We start from the raw sequence: 13,659 nt of genomic DNA on the forward strand, positions 1-13,659 counted from the left end.
AGGAAACAGCGTCACTGTGGCCCCGCAAGAGCTAGAGCCATGGAACAGGAGTCACCTAACAAGAGCTGTGCCCATAAAAACAGCCCCACGGGCAGAAGTGGGCCAGGCAGGGAGGGAGTCAGGAGATGAATACCCTGACTTCTCTCCAGTCCTTCAGTGCCTCCCATTGGCTGAACTCGGTCAAAAACCAGAGGGCAAGGGAACCTGGGTGATGTAGTTCTTCAGCCTCTAGGGCAGGGAGCAGGGCTGAGAAGGATGGAGCCTAGATGGGGCAGAGAGGAGACTGTGTGCTAATGGAGACTGGCTGACACTGGGAAAAGAGTCGTGGACCAGGCGGGGTGGGAGGTGTGAGATCAGGATGTGAGTGGCTGCGGGTTGAAAGTCTTGGATCAGTGCACCCAGTTGTGGTTGGAGTTGAGCAGGTGATTGGCGTACTAGGGCAGGGGCAGGGTTTGGAGCACAGAAGGATCTCACCAGTGGTGAGAAGTCAGTCATCTCCTCTTTGCCTAGGGTCCTGACCCATATGCTCCTTTGTCCTAGGGGACCCCTCCCAGCCTCCCAACAGCAGCTGGCCCCCAAGCCCAAGCCAGAATGGGAGTAACACCAGGGCCACCGCGGCTGCAAACCTCACGTTCTCGTCCTACTACCAGCACTCGTCACCAGTGGCGGCCATGTTCATCGTGGCCTACGTGCTCATCTTCCTCCTCTGCATGGTGGGCAACGCCCTGGTCTGCTTCATCGTGCTCAAGAACCGGCACATGCGCACCGTCACCAACATGTTTATCCTTAACCTGGCCGTCAGCGACCTGCTAGTGGGCATCTTCTGCATGCCCACCACCCTTGTGGACAACCTCATCACTGGTGAGTGGATGCGGTGGAGGCGGAGGGAGTACCTCTCACCCCTGAAATCGTTGCTGCCCTGGTCTCTTGGCCGAGATGCTATTGTCTCAAACTTGCAAGACAGTCTTGTGGCTGAGGGATTAGACTAGAAATAATAGATACAATGAATTAATCATTTTCTTTGTACTAGGCATTGTGTGATATACTCTTCCGGCATTATCTTAATTAATCCTCACAAGAATCCAATAAAGTGTGTGTTATTGTTATCCGCATTTACGGATGAGGAAACTGATGCTAAGAGTGGTTAAGGGACTGGTCTGTAGTCACACAGCTAAGCGTCAAGTCCCACATTCTCACATCCCTATTCTTACCACTACACCTTTCAGTCTTCCTCTCATAGGTAGCTCGCATGCACAGACCTAGAACCAGTGGAAGAAGTGGTAGGGAGACAGGTTTCCTCTGAATAAGGACCTAAAAATCCACTTATTTGAGGTGTTCTCCAACATAGGGAGTCCTGTCTTTCAGGTAGTGAGCTCCCTATCACTGAGAGTGTCTAAGTAGGGACTAGCGGGGCATTTAGCAGGGGTTTGGCAGAAGGGACAGAGCTAGGAAATACACGGATGCTAACACACACATTTAATAGGCACCTTTATTTCTATATCTACCTATCTGTATGTACGTGAAAACCCACGATACCTCTGATTCCAGTCCAATATCACAGGATTCATTTTAACTTGCCTCTTTTCCTCATTTGTAACTTCTTTCTCTGACAGTGAGAAATCTAGCTCTATTTATCCACAATATATTTACTTATTTGTTCAATCTCAGTATACACATAAGGTAGTTTTAGTATTGCTAATCCATACTGCTGTGAGAAACAAATTTCTTAGAAAGAGTACAGTATCTGTGTCCAGTTCGTATATAGACAGTCTATAGACTGTTTTCCCAAGTGACTTAGGGGAGTCTCTTATTTCCCCATGCCCCTTCCCTGGGGTTATTAATCACTTGTAATACATTCAGGTTCATTTGTTATTGTTTGTCTTCCACTTTGGGTTTTCCCTCCATCCTGATAAATTTTGATTTATTTCTTTTTTGAGCATGTGAAACATTGCCATGGTTCTAAAGTGTCAGAGCCATACCAAAAGATACATTCAGAGAAATGTCCCTCCTCTGTCATCACTATTCCCCCTTCCCTCCATTATTTCCACCCCATTCTTACCCCTCCTTCTATAGGTAGCCAATCTCATTATTTTCAGATTTATCCTGCCTGTATTTCCTTTGCACAAATGAGCAGATAAGTGTATATTTTCCTATATCCCCTTATTTCTTACATGAAGGGTAATATACTATAGACACTCTTTGCACTTTGCTTTTTGTACTCAGCAATATATCCTGGAAATCGCTCCATAGCAGTTCATAGAGTTCTTCCTTATTCTTTTTTACATCTGTATAATACTCCATTGTGTAGATGTACCATAGTTTGTTCAACCACTTCTGTATATTGGAATTTAGGTTGTTTAGATATTTTGCAATTACAAACAATGCTACCATGAATATCCTTGTGCATATGTATTTTGTATCACTGGAGGTGTATATTCAGGGTAGATTACCAGAGTGAGATTGCCCAATCAAAAGATAAGTGCATAAATTAGGTATCACCTAATTCCTCTCCAGAAGAGTTGTATCAGTTTGCATTCTCACTAGCAATGAGAGCTCCCATTTCTCCACAGCCTTGCCATGGTTATTTGCATTTTTCTAATTATGAATGAGGTTTGAATATTTTTTCATAGGTTTAAGGACAATTTTTAAATCTTTTCTGTGAATTGTGTATCCTTTTCACATTTTTCCATAAGGTTTTTAGTCCTTTGTCCTTCAATTTTTAAGGGTTCTTTATATATTAGGAGTAATACCACTTTGTGTTATATGTTGCAAATATTTTCTCCCAGTTTGCCAATTGTCTTTTGACTTTATTTATAGAAGTTTTTGCTATGCAATTAAAAATTTTTATATAGTCAAATTTATCAATCTTTTCTTTTATTGCCTCTGGATTTTGAAACATAATTAGAAAGCCTTTCCCTACACATAAAGAAGAATTTACCTGTGGATTTTTTTTTCTAGTACTTGTACAGTTTAATTTTCTACACTTATATCCCCAATCCACTTGGAATTTACTCTTGAGTATGGTATGAGATATGGATCTAATTTTATCTTTTTCCAAATGGTCAATTCCAGTTGACCCAGCACCATTTATTGAAATGTCAACCTTTGCACGGTGACTTCAGACGCCCCCTTTATCACGTACTAAACTTCTACTGTACTTGAGTATGCTGCTGGGTTTTCTGTCCTTTTTACTGGTCTGCTTGCTTGTCTATTCATGCACCAATACCAGACTGTCTTAATTATAGGTGTTTGATAATATGTTTTAATGTCTGGTAGGGGCTGGTTCACCTTGAAGTTTTTCTGTGTCGGGACTTTCCTGGTTATTTTTGTGGATATATTGTTAATTTAATTGAGTGGTTTTGGGTTACAGATCTCATTCCACTTCTTTATTCGCTAAGCCTTCTATTGGTGTTGCCATGGGTACATCTAACCTGTTGCTTCCAGCTGCCGCCTGGTACTCCCTGATGTGCATCCACCACACTTTACCCTCTGGTCTCCCAGGGATGGGCACCCAGGTGGCCTCTACCCAGTGGTGTACTGGAGCCAGCTTGTCCATGTTCAGTGACATCATGTTGGTAGTATGAACTTTGCCACGTAGGGAGATTTTACACCACAGAAATTGGCAAATGCTACAAACCAGAGCTTTTTCTTGAGGGCTGATTTACCAGCACACCACTACCTCCAAGTCTCCATCACTACAAAAAACATTGCAGTGAACATCTTTGTGGACAGTGGGGGAATGTCTTCAGGATATGAACTCGGGAGAGGAATTGCTGGAACCAATCTGCTCTCTACAGCGATGCTGACTTTCCATGACATTTAAATTCCCCAGCTCCCAGACTGAACTCTCACCACTAATCCATGGTGGGCAAAGAGACTGTAAATCAATTAATCTCCCCTCAGTTTTCTCATCTATAAAAAGGAGATGATAATAATAGGGTTGTTGTGAGGACTGAATGAGATAGTGCCTGGTACTCAATATGCGTGCAGGCAGGAAGTCAACTCAGGGAACACAGCTTGTGACAGGAGGGCCCCAGCCTTGGGAGAGGACTCCTGTCTCCAAGCACAATAGACAAGAATAAGGTGGGGCCCCCAGGCCTAGACAGGCAGAGACACCAGGCAGTTACCAACACACGGCCTCAGGACCCAAGATGTGGATCTGATTACCAATCCTGAGGGCAGGTGTGGCCCAGGTCTCATGACAATGCAGAAGCCCAGGGATCAGAGTGAGGATGCCAGTAGGAGGGGCTAAAGCTGCTTCTACCTGCCCCGACCTGGGAGTCAGGATTGATTTGTCCTCATGGTTCTCAACTTTGGCCGCCACTTGAATCCCCTGGGTAGATTGTAAAAATACCGATGCCTGCGTCCCACCCCCAGAGATTCTGATTGTAAATGGTCTGGCTTGGGCCTGGACACTGGTTCTTTCAAAGCTCTCAGTCGATTCTAGTGAGCAGCGAGCAGCCAGGGTTGAGAACCACTGGCCTAGAACTTGGGGCAGGGCTATGGGAGCAGAAAGCCAGGCAGGGCTGGGTGGATCCAAAGCTCATGGAGAGGGCCGGCCCCGTGGCTTAGCGGTTGGGTGCGTGCGCTCCGCTGCTGGCGGCCCAGGTTCAGATCCTGGGCGCGCACCGATGCATGGCTTCTCCAGCCATGCTGGGGCCGCATCCCATATGCAGCAACTAGAAGGATGTGCAACTATGACATACAACTATCTACTGGGGCTTTGGGGAAAAAAAAGGAGGAGGGTTGGCAATAGATGTTAGCTCAGAGCCGGTCTTCCTCAGCAAAAACAAAAGAGGAGGATTAGCATGGATGTTAGCTCAGGGCTGATCTTCCTCACACAAAGCTCATGGAGAGAAATCAACGTCAATATAGAAATTGTCTCTTTAATAGAACTGTCCACAGTGGTATGGGATGGTCAGTTCCTCATTCCTAGAAGTGTATCAGCAGATGACCACCTAGCAGGACACAGAGGAAAGATCCAAGCCACAGAGGGACTAGCTTAGACGGCACAAGGTCCCTGGCTTTTTGAAGGTGAGATATCTCTTACTTTATGGTGGCCTCTGTCATTGCAGGGTGGCCCTTCGACAATGCCACATGCAAGATGAGCGGCTTGGTGCAGGGCATGTCCGTGTCGGCTTCTGTGTTCACACTGGTGGCCATTGCCGTGGAAAGGTGAGAGGGTTCCCGACTGGGTTATCCCAGGCTGACTTGGGCCCAGCACTAAGAAGAGCCACTGTCTTCAATGCTAGGCTGGCTGGAAGGCTGGGGCTGCTCTGCAGTGGGTGGGGCTAAATCCTGAGCCATAAAGGGAAGGATTGTGTGGCTGGCTGCCCTCTAGACTTGGAGGACCTACAGAGGACACCACCACCTCCTTCCGGAAGGCCTGGAGGCAGCTTCTAAGGAGATTTAACAGGGATTCCTGGGGCTTGTGAGGAGCTTGAAGGCAGTCCTCATTCCCCGAGCAGCAGGACCCTGCCACCCATGAGTCTGAGCCAGGGGAGCCAGCTTAATGGGCAGGCCTCAGTATAGCTGCGGAGGAAGTGTGTGTCTCTGCTCCTTCACCCCACCTCCACAGCCTCACTGCTGGTCCCACGCAGTCCAGGCCCTACTGGCCCCCTATCTCCACCCTATCTCCAGCTACTTCTGGTCTTTCAGCCTCAAAGTCCATCAGATTCTCTGATAAGCATGGGTCTGCTAATATAATGGAGCCAGGGCCAAGGAGGCTTGGCAAGCAATAAAACACTGACCTAACTGCAAATAGTCCTTCTCCCTTCTCCCCCTCAGTGAGCCTTTTCACTAAGTCACTTAACTGCTCTGAGCCTCAGTTTTCTCATCTGTGAAATGGTAAATACCCTGAAGAGTGGTTGGAATGCTTCAGTGAGCTTCTGCTTGTAGAACTGGACACTACCTGGCACAGGGTCCGAATGTCAGCTCTTAATACGATTTTATTTCTTCCTACACGCACACCCAACTTGTTGTCCTCTTCCCAATACAGGCACTTCTTAGCTCCGCCCTTTCTAGAATCTAGGGTCCTCATCTTCATTCCACCTCTGCTTTTATCAAACCCAGTATTTTGTGACCCAGTGAAGTGGTCAGCTGGGGTGATGGAACTGGGTTCCTGTCTCTGCAAGGCCACTAACTAGCTGGGTAATTGGGGGAAGTCCCTCTCCTTCACTGGTCTTCATTTTGTTATCATCGTTGAATGATGTGTGAGTATGCGACCTCTCCCAGTGGTGTTTGCAGTCTTCTTCAATTTCCCGTCTGCTTCAGGAAGCCTTCCTGGTCTGCCCCACGATTCTCCTCCGTCCATTAACTGCTATTGCACTTATAGCCAGTACTACATGCTTTAAAAATTACTTGTTCCCTGGCAATTTCTTTAAGTGTGTGATGCTATGAAACCAGTAGGCCAAAGTCATACAGGTTGAGACAGCAAGGCTTGAGACAGACCGTGGAGAGGTGGAGGTGCTGTCAGGAAGGGGAAAGGGTGGGTAGGCAGGGGGTCAGGACACAGTTTGAAGTGGAAAGAGCACTTGGCTGGGAGTCAGCTCTAGGCCTGTGTTCTAGAGCAGGTTCAGCCCCTAAACTGCCATGGGACCTTCCCTGACTAATTAGATTGGAATCTTTGGCCAGGAGAACTGGGCATGAGTATTTCCTAAAATGCTCCAGGAGGTTCTAATGCACAGTGAAGGTTTATATGGCATAGTGGAGTAAGACAAATCTGGGTTCAAGGCTGGTTCTTGCTACTTGCTAGCTATGTGGTCTTGAGCCAGTTGCTTAACACCTCTGAATCCCAGTGTCCTCATCTGTAAATTAAGGGTGTAATAATAATCACTGGTGAAACGTTCTAATGAGGAAATGGTGCAGACTTGTCCTACTACTGGGGTGGCACTGTTGGAAGGATGCTGGCCCATGTGACATAGGGACAGCCTGTTACATAGGCTCCACACCTGAACTCCCAAGGTTTTCTGGAGAATCCATAAACAGCCAAAAATTGTTTTCTTTGGTACATTTACTTAGCCTACTCAAGGACAGAATGTGCAGACTGATCGCTCTGCTAGCTACCAGTTTACCCCCCAAAGTGCACAGACAGGATCCATTATTTCCCACACTGCCTGCAGCTTCCTCCTCCCCTCTCTCTTGTAAATCCTGTTTTTGCCTTTGTTCCTCTGCTACTCAGCCAGGAGCTGACTCCCTCAGAGGTGAGAAACCAGTTAGCTTGCAAACTAACCTAATTAACGTCTGAATCGTTCTTTGACGCCGCCTGAGGTGCGATGACGAATGTCAAGCGCCCACACCCCACCAGCCCTCAGCCAGGGTTGCCAGGGTTGGCTCTCACCTCGAGGACGACTGGGACCCCCGCCCAGACCCCCCACTTCTGTTTCCTCCATCGCCGCAGGTTCCGCTGCATCGTGCACCCTTTCCGCGAGAAGCTGACCCTGCGGAAGGCGCTGGTCACCATCGCGGTCATCTGGGCCCTGGCCCTGCTCATCATGTGCCCCTCGGCCGTCACGCTGACCGTCACGCGCGAGGAGCACCACTTCATGGTGGACGCCCGCAACCGCTCCTACCCGCTCTACTCGTGCTGGGAGGCCTGGCCGGAGAAGGGCATGCGCAAGGTCTACACCACCGTGCTCTTCTCGCACATCTACCTGGCGCCGCTCGCGCTCATCGTGGTCCTGTACGCCCGCATCGCCCGCAAGCTCTTCAAGGCCGCGGGCCCCGGCCGGGCGCGCGAGGCGGCGGCGGTGGAGGGCGCGCGCGGGGCGCGGCGCCGGGCCCGGGCGGTGCACATGCTGGTCGCGGTGGCGCTGTTCTTCACGCTGTCCTGGCTGCCGCTCTGGGCGCTGCTGCTGCTCATCGACTACGGGCAGCTCAGCGAGCCGCAGCTGCACCTGGTCACCGTCTACGCCTTCCCCTTCGCGCACTGGCTGGCCTTCTTCAACAGCAGCGCCAACCCCATCATCTACGGCTACTTCAACGAGAACTTCCGCCGCGGCTTCCAGGCCGCCTTCCGCGCCCAGCTCTGCCTGCCGCCGTGGGGCAGCCACGAGGAGGCCTACTCCGAGAGGCCCGGCCGGCTCCTGCGCACGCGGGTCTTCGTGGAGGTGCAGCCCAGCGACTCGGGTCTGCCCTCCGAGTCGGGCCCGAGCAGTGGGGCCCCCAGGCCCGGCCGCCTCCCGCTGCGCAATGGCCGGGTGGCCCACCATGGCTTGGCCGGGGAGGGTCCTGGCTGCTCCCGTCTACCCCTCTCCGTGCCAGCCTGGGATGTTTGAATGGTACAGGGAGGACAGGCCCTGAGCCTGAGAGCGCCGATTGGACATGTGAATCCTGGACGTGATAGCAGCCCAGTGTGGTTTTGAAGAAGGCACTGTAGTGCCTCCCTCTCAAATACAAGGCAGTGGGCCACTGTTAGTGATATCTGCTCTACTACCGTCCCCCTCAGCGAGAGGCCAAGGAGGGCAAGGGAAAAGAAGCTGTTTCGCCAAACCCCTCTGTGTGGTAGATGCCACAAACATCACCTCATTGAATTCTCACAGCACTTTGGGAATAGGCTTTCTTATCCCCCTTCTACAGATGCAAAACTGAGGCCTGGAGAGGAGATAAGGCTAGCCCAGTCTCTCAGCTGGAAATCCCACCAGAGCCTGTCTGACTCCGGGGCCTGTGTGGTTTTATCATCTCCACCTTTCTCCAGGAGGGCCTGTTAAGGTGGAGCACAGTGAAATGTGTGAATCCTCATTAGGCAGCTGGGAAGAAGCAAAAAGCAAAGCTGGCCTGTCCATTTGATGCTTTGTGTCCGTGTCCTGAGTCCCCTATGTATTACTGAAGCCACTCCCCTTGACCTCTTCCCAGGAGAACAGTGCACCCCTCCTGCCAGCTCTGCGTAGGTTTGTCTTGTTTGTTGCAAGAGGTATGCAGGCCCGTTCTCTTCTCCCTCAAAGTAACAGGATGTCATGTCTGAGCAGCTGTGGAATGAGCCCCGGGGGCTTGCCCTCTGGGTCTGAGCCCAGAGAAGGGGTGGGGGGCTCAGTTCTCCTTCCTCTCCTCGTAGGGCCCACCACCATCACCCAGGCCCAGGCAAGAACTCAAAATGCGAGAGGCAGCTGCAAGGCCACGTGGAGGCATCGGTTTATTTATTCACGGACAGGAGGAAGCAAAAGCGCAGTACCCACCTTCAGCCTTTGGAAACACAGCTGCTCACTGGAGCGGCAAGCACGAGCCCTTCCCGAAGGCCTCATTCCCTGCTCCCTCCGGGGATGGACGCAGAAGTTGGCCAACAAGCTGTGGTGCCCTGTGGGCCTCCAGGAGGACAAACACAAAACCCCTCCCCAACACAGATAGCTCATATACCCTAAAAAGTGTTGGGGACCAGGAGGCCCCTTGGTTACGTGGCTCTCACCCAGCACATCTACATCACCTTGAAGAAAGGAGACTTCTGAGATGAGAGGAAATGAGATTGCCTCGGTGATCCTTGCACGGCCTCAACAACCTGCAGTTAACTGGACGTTTCCCCCTCGTCTCTATAGAAAACACAGTGTTGCTAGAATTTTAGTGAATAAAAAAGAACATTTCCAGGGGTCAAGGCAGCGAATGTGACACTGAGGCTTTGATTGTTTCCAAATCGATTCAGGATGACTTAACCCCGTTTACTCCACTCTAAGTACTGGATGTAGAGGCAGAAGAAAATTCGTAAGCAATTGTACAGTATGTTCTTTCCAAGCGTGTTCCCAGACACTGTCTCATTTGATCCATACAAATGAGGTAGAACGAGATGTTGTTGACATTTCAAAGGTAACTGAGGCTCAAAGGGGCCAAGGTCACAGGCCGCAGAGGGGCAGGGTTTGGATTAGGATTTGTCTTCTGGTGGTTTCTTCCCACACGGCATCCTGCCTCTCAGGGAAGCTGGATTGGGCATAATGGGGAGGAGAGCTGGAAATTCTCACAAAGATTTTTTGCCTGATAGTGAAACAGAATGTTCTTGGAACCAGAATCCCCACCCTCAAGCTCTTGGTCTGGGAAATGAAAGTCTATTGTGTTTATTCTTGTAGTATCCGCCTGAGCTGTTCTGCATACAATATCTATACACCTATGTGTTGAGCAGGTTGCCAGGATCCATCACAACCCTACCTGGTCCAGGTGTCCGGGGGTGATGGATGAGGTCTCAAGACAGGGTGTGTCATCCTGTCTCTCAGTAGCTAGTGCACATATGGGCCCCATTTTTGGTACTGTATCAGTGTTATGTGTCATGTAGGCCAGAGAGTTCCTAGCTGCTTACTGTGAAGAACTCTGACTCCAGGCTCTAAAAATAGGCCAGAGAAAGGGCCATCTCAAACCCAAATGCTTGTCCCTGTGGCTGGGTGGCATCTGTCCAGAGACACAGTTTGGTCTCTCCTCTAGGGTGTGTTTCTCCTCTAGCATGACCTCCTCAACCACAAAATCACAGCCCCTACAGCAGGGGGAGACCAGGGCACTCACTCAAGCCAACCTTTCCACCAAGGCCCCTTTGTTTTATTTCCCCCAAAGATACCATGCTTTGAAAGATTGTGCCTGCCAAAAAAACCACACTAGGTCATAACTGATATATTTTGGTGTTATTTTTATTTCTTTTAAAAAATCAATCAAAGGCTATGCCTGCCCATTCAGAAATTTGATCTGAATGCTAACAGGTATGACTTGATACTTCTGTGAGGGAGTGAGGTCTTGTGGGTACCTGTGGAGTGTTTGTTTTTTTGTGTATGTGATACAATATACAGAACATAAAATTTACCATTGTAACCATCTTTAAGTGTACAGTTTAGTGGCATTAAGTGCCTTCACATTGTTGTGTAACCATCACCACTCTTTCCATAATTTTTTTAATATCCCAAACTGCAACTCTGTACCCATTAAACAATTAACCCCCCACTCCTCCCAGCCCCTGGCAACCACCATTCTCCTTTCCGTCTCTCTGAATTTGACTACTGTGGGTACCTCATACAAATAGAGGTATTCGTCCTTTTTGTCCTTCATACAAAGACAAGTATTTGTCCTTTTGTGACTGGCTTCTCTCACTTAGCGTGTCTTCAAGGTTCATCTATGTTGTAGCATGTGTCAGTACTTTGTTCCTTTTTAAGGCTGAATAATATTCTATTGTATATATACATACATCACATTTTGTTTGCCCATTCATTTATCAATGGACACTTGAGTTGTTTTCACCTGTTTACTACTGTGAATAACGTGTGGAGTTTTAAAGTGTTGGAAGTAGTTCCTGAAAATAGTGTCTGTGTGAACCCTGAGGACAGAGAACCCAGGTTGGGAACCCAAGATTTTTCCCAACTTAGCATTTATGGGTGGCAAAGCAGAGGCCTCAAGGAAACCTATGATTCATCTCCCTCCCCTGTGCCATCCCAACTGCTCTGAGCTTCTGCTCGTCTTTACTTTTTGACTAAAGCAGCTAGAAAATTGCATGCTCCCTCCATGGGATGATATTTCTTGAAGCTATTTCATAAGTATAGCTTTATTACCCTCGCTAGAATCCTGTGTCCTGACACCTGGGCCCTGTCAGGGGCCTTGTCCAGCTACCCCAAGGCATGCAAGGGCAAGCAATGCAGACTTTTCCTGATGTGGCGTCCTCTACCTACGGGCTGGCCAGGTCTCCTAAGGTGACTGCCTTTTCACAGGCGGAAAGTTAGGAGATGAATTGGATGTGTGACAGGGAAAAAGAGCCAGAGAGGCCTGTTGACACTGAGCACGCCCACCCCAGAGGGGGCTCTTAGAGGAACTCCGTGTCCCGTCCTGCCATGTGCAGCACGAGTGGTCATTCTAATCATGGGTCTCCACTGATAAATGGCCTCTTGCCTTCTCCAAGACCATGCAGCACTCAACAGACCAGTGTGAGCTGGAGGCGGGGGCCCAGCCTACACCCTACGAACCACAATCTGCCCAGCCCTGTGAGGACTTTCTCGTGGGGCCCGGAGGATGCATGAGTTGATTGGGTTGGAATGGAAGGTGGAGTTGGCAAAGCAGGATGAGAGCCCCCCATCATTAGTCTACTGTGTATTCATCCAAAAATCAAGGTGAGAGCCAAACTGAGAGCTGGATGGACAAAGCGTTGCTATTAAGCTCTGTACCTTTTTGCATCCATTTCCTCAGCTCACCCCTTAGAAGTGCCACTGAAGAAAGATAGATGAGAAGGAGGAGACCCAAATGGGCGTCATTACAAGCAATGTTGGCTCAACAATAGATTCCTTGTTGAATAAGCCAATTATTTATGTTTATGGATTTTATTGTTGGTTTCTCTCTCTACAGAAGCACTCTATCATCATTGTGGAAATTTTACAAAATTTAGGTAAGCAAAGAGAAGAAAATAAAAAGCGCCCGAATCCCACCACAAGAGATAAGCATAGAGTCACGTTCTACGCATATATATGTATATGTTTTAAACTTTTGTAACAGTTTTATTAAATAATTTGCATATTATAAAATTCACCCACCTTACGTGCACAGTTCGAGTTTTAGCTATTGTATACAGTTGTGTAACCACCACCACACTCAAGATATTTCCAGTGTCCCCCCAAAATTCCCTTGTGCCAATTTGTAGTCACCCCTCTCCCCACTCCTAGCCCCAGATAACCACCTGTCTGATTCAGAATGTCATTCACATGGAACCATACAGTGTATAGCCTTTGAGTCTGGCTTCTTTCACTTAGCATGATGTTTTTGAGATTCATTCCTGTTGTAGCATGTATCAGTAGTTTGTTCCTTTTTATTGCTGAGTAGTATTCCATTGTATGGATACATCACATTTTATTTGTCCCTTCATCAGTTGATAGACACATGGGTTGTTACTAGTTTTTATGAATTTATGAATTATTTATAACGTTGCTATGAACATTCATATGCAAGTCCTTATATGTGTATGTGTTCTCAATTCTCTTGGGTAAATACCTAGGAGCGGGTTTACTGGGTTGTAAGGTAAGTGTATAGTTTAACTGTGCCCAAGTGTTTTCCAAAGTTGCTGTACCATTTTGCATTGCCATCAGCAGTATATGAGAGTTCCAGTTGTTCTTGCCAACTCTTAGTAGTATCAGTCTCTTAAAAATTTCCCTGATCACTAGTGATGCTGGGCATCTTTTCATATGCTTACTGGTCATTCTTATATATATATATATATATATATTTTTTTTTTTTTGAGGACAATTAGCTGTGAGCTAACATCTGTTGCCAATCCTCCTCTTTTTTTGCTGAGGAAGACTGGCCCTGGGCTAACATCTGTGCCCATCTTCCTCTACTTTATATGGGACGCCACCACAGCATGGCTTGATGAGCGGTACGTAGGTCCGCACCTGGGATCTGAACCTGCAAAGCCCGGGCCACCAAAGCAGAGTGCACGAACCCAACCACTACAGCACTGGGCTGGCCCCTCATTCTTATATCTTTTATTGTAAAGTGTTTTCAAATCTGTCTGTCTTTTAAAAATATGATTATATTGTAGAGACTTTACTACAAAAATTTACCCAAAATCTAAGAGGAACTTAACAGTAATAGATAATTTTTAAACCCATCAAGAATGGTTTTAAAGTAAGATAAGTGGTGGGGCCGGCCCGGTGGCGCAAGCGGTTCAGTGCGCGTGCTCCGCTGCGGCGGGTCGGATCCCGGCAGGCACCGATTCACTGC

At 48.3% G+C, this 13,659-nt stretch overlaps 1 protein-coding gene across 1 annotated transcript in view; it reads left to right on the forward strand.

Annotated features, from left to right (window-relative positions):
* NPFFR1 (neuropeptide FF receptor 1) overlaps nt 1-12,822 on the forward strand; it is a 34,028-nt gene extending 21,206 nt beyond the window's left edge. The window contains exons 2-4 of the mRNA XM_058544367.1: nt 526-861; nt 5,076-5,175; nt 7,400-12,822. Of these exons, the coding sequence (XP_058400350.1) occupies nt 526-861; nt 5,076-5,175; nt 7,400-8,276 (1,313 nt within the window). The 3' untranslated portion in view covers nt 8,277-12,822. The remainder of the gene's footprint in view (nt 1-525; nt 862-5,075; nt 5,176-7,399) is intronic.
* The last annotated feature ends 837 nt before the right edge of the window (nt 12,823-13,659 follow it).

Source organism: Diceros bicornis, chromosome 6 (genome assembly GCF_020826845.1).
Source record: "Diceros bicornis minor isolate mBicDic1 chromosome 6, mDicBic1.mat.cur, whole genome shotgun sequence".
Classification (NCBI taxonomy): domain Eukaryota; kingdom Metazoa; phylum Chordata; class Mammalia; order Perissodactyla; family Rhinocerotidae; genus Diceros; species Diceros bicornis.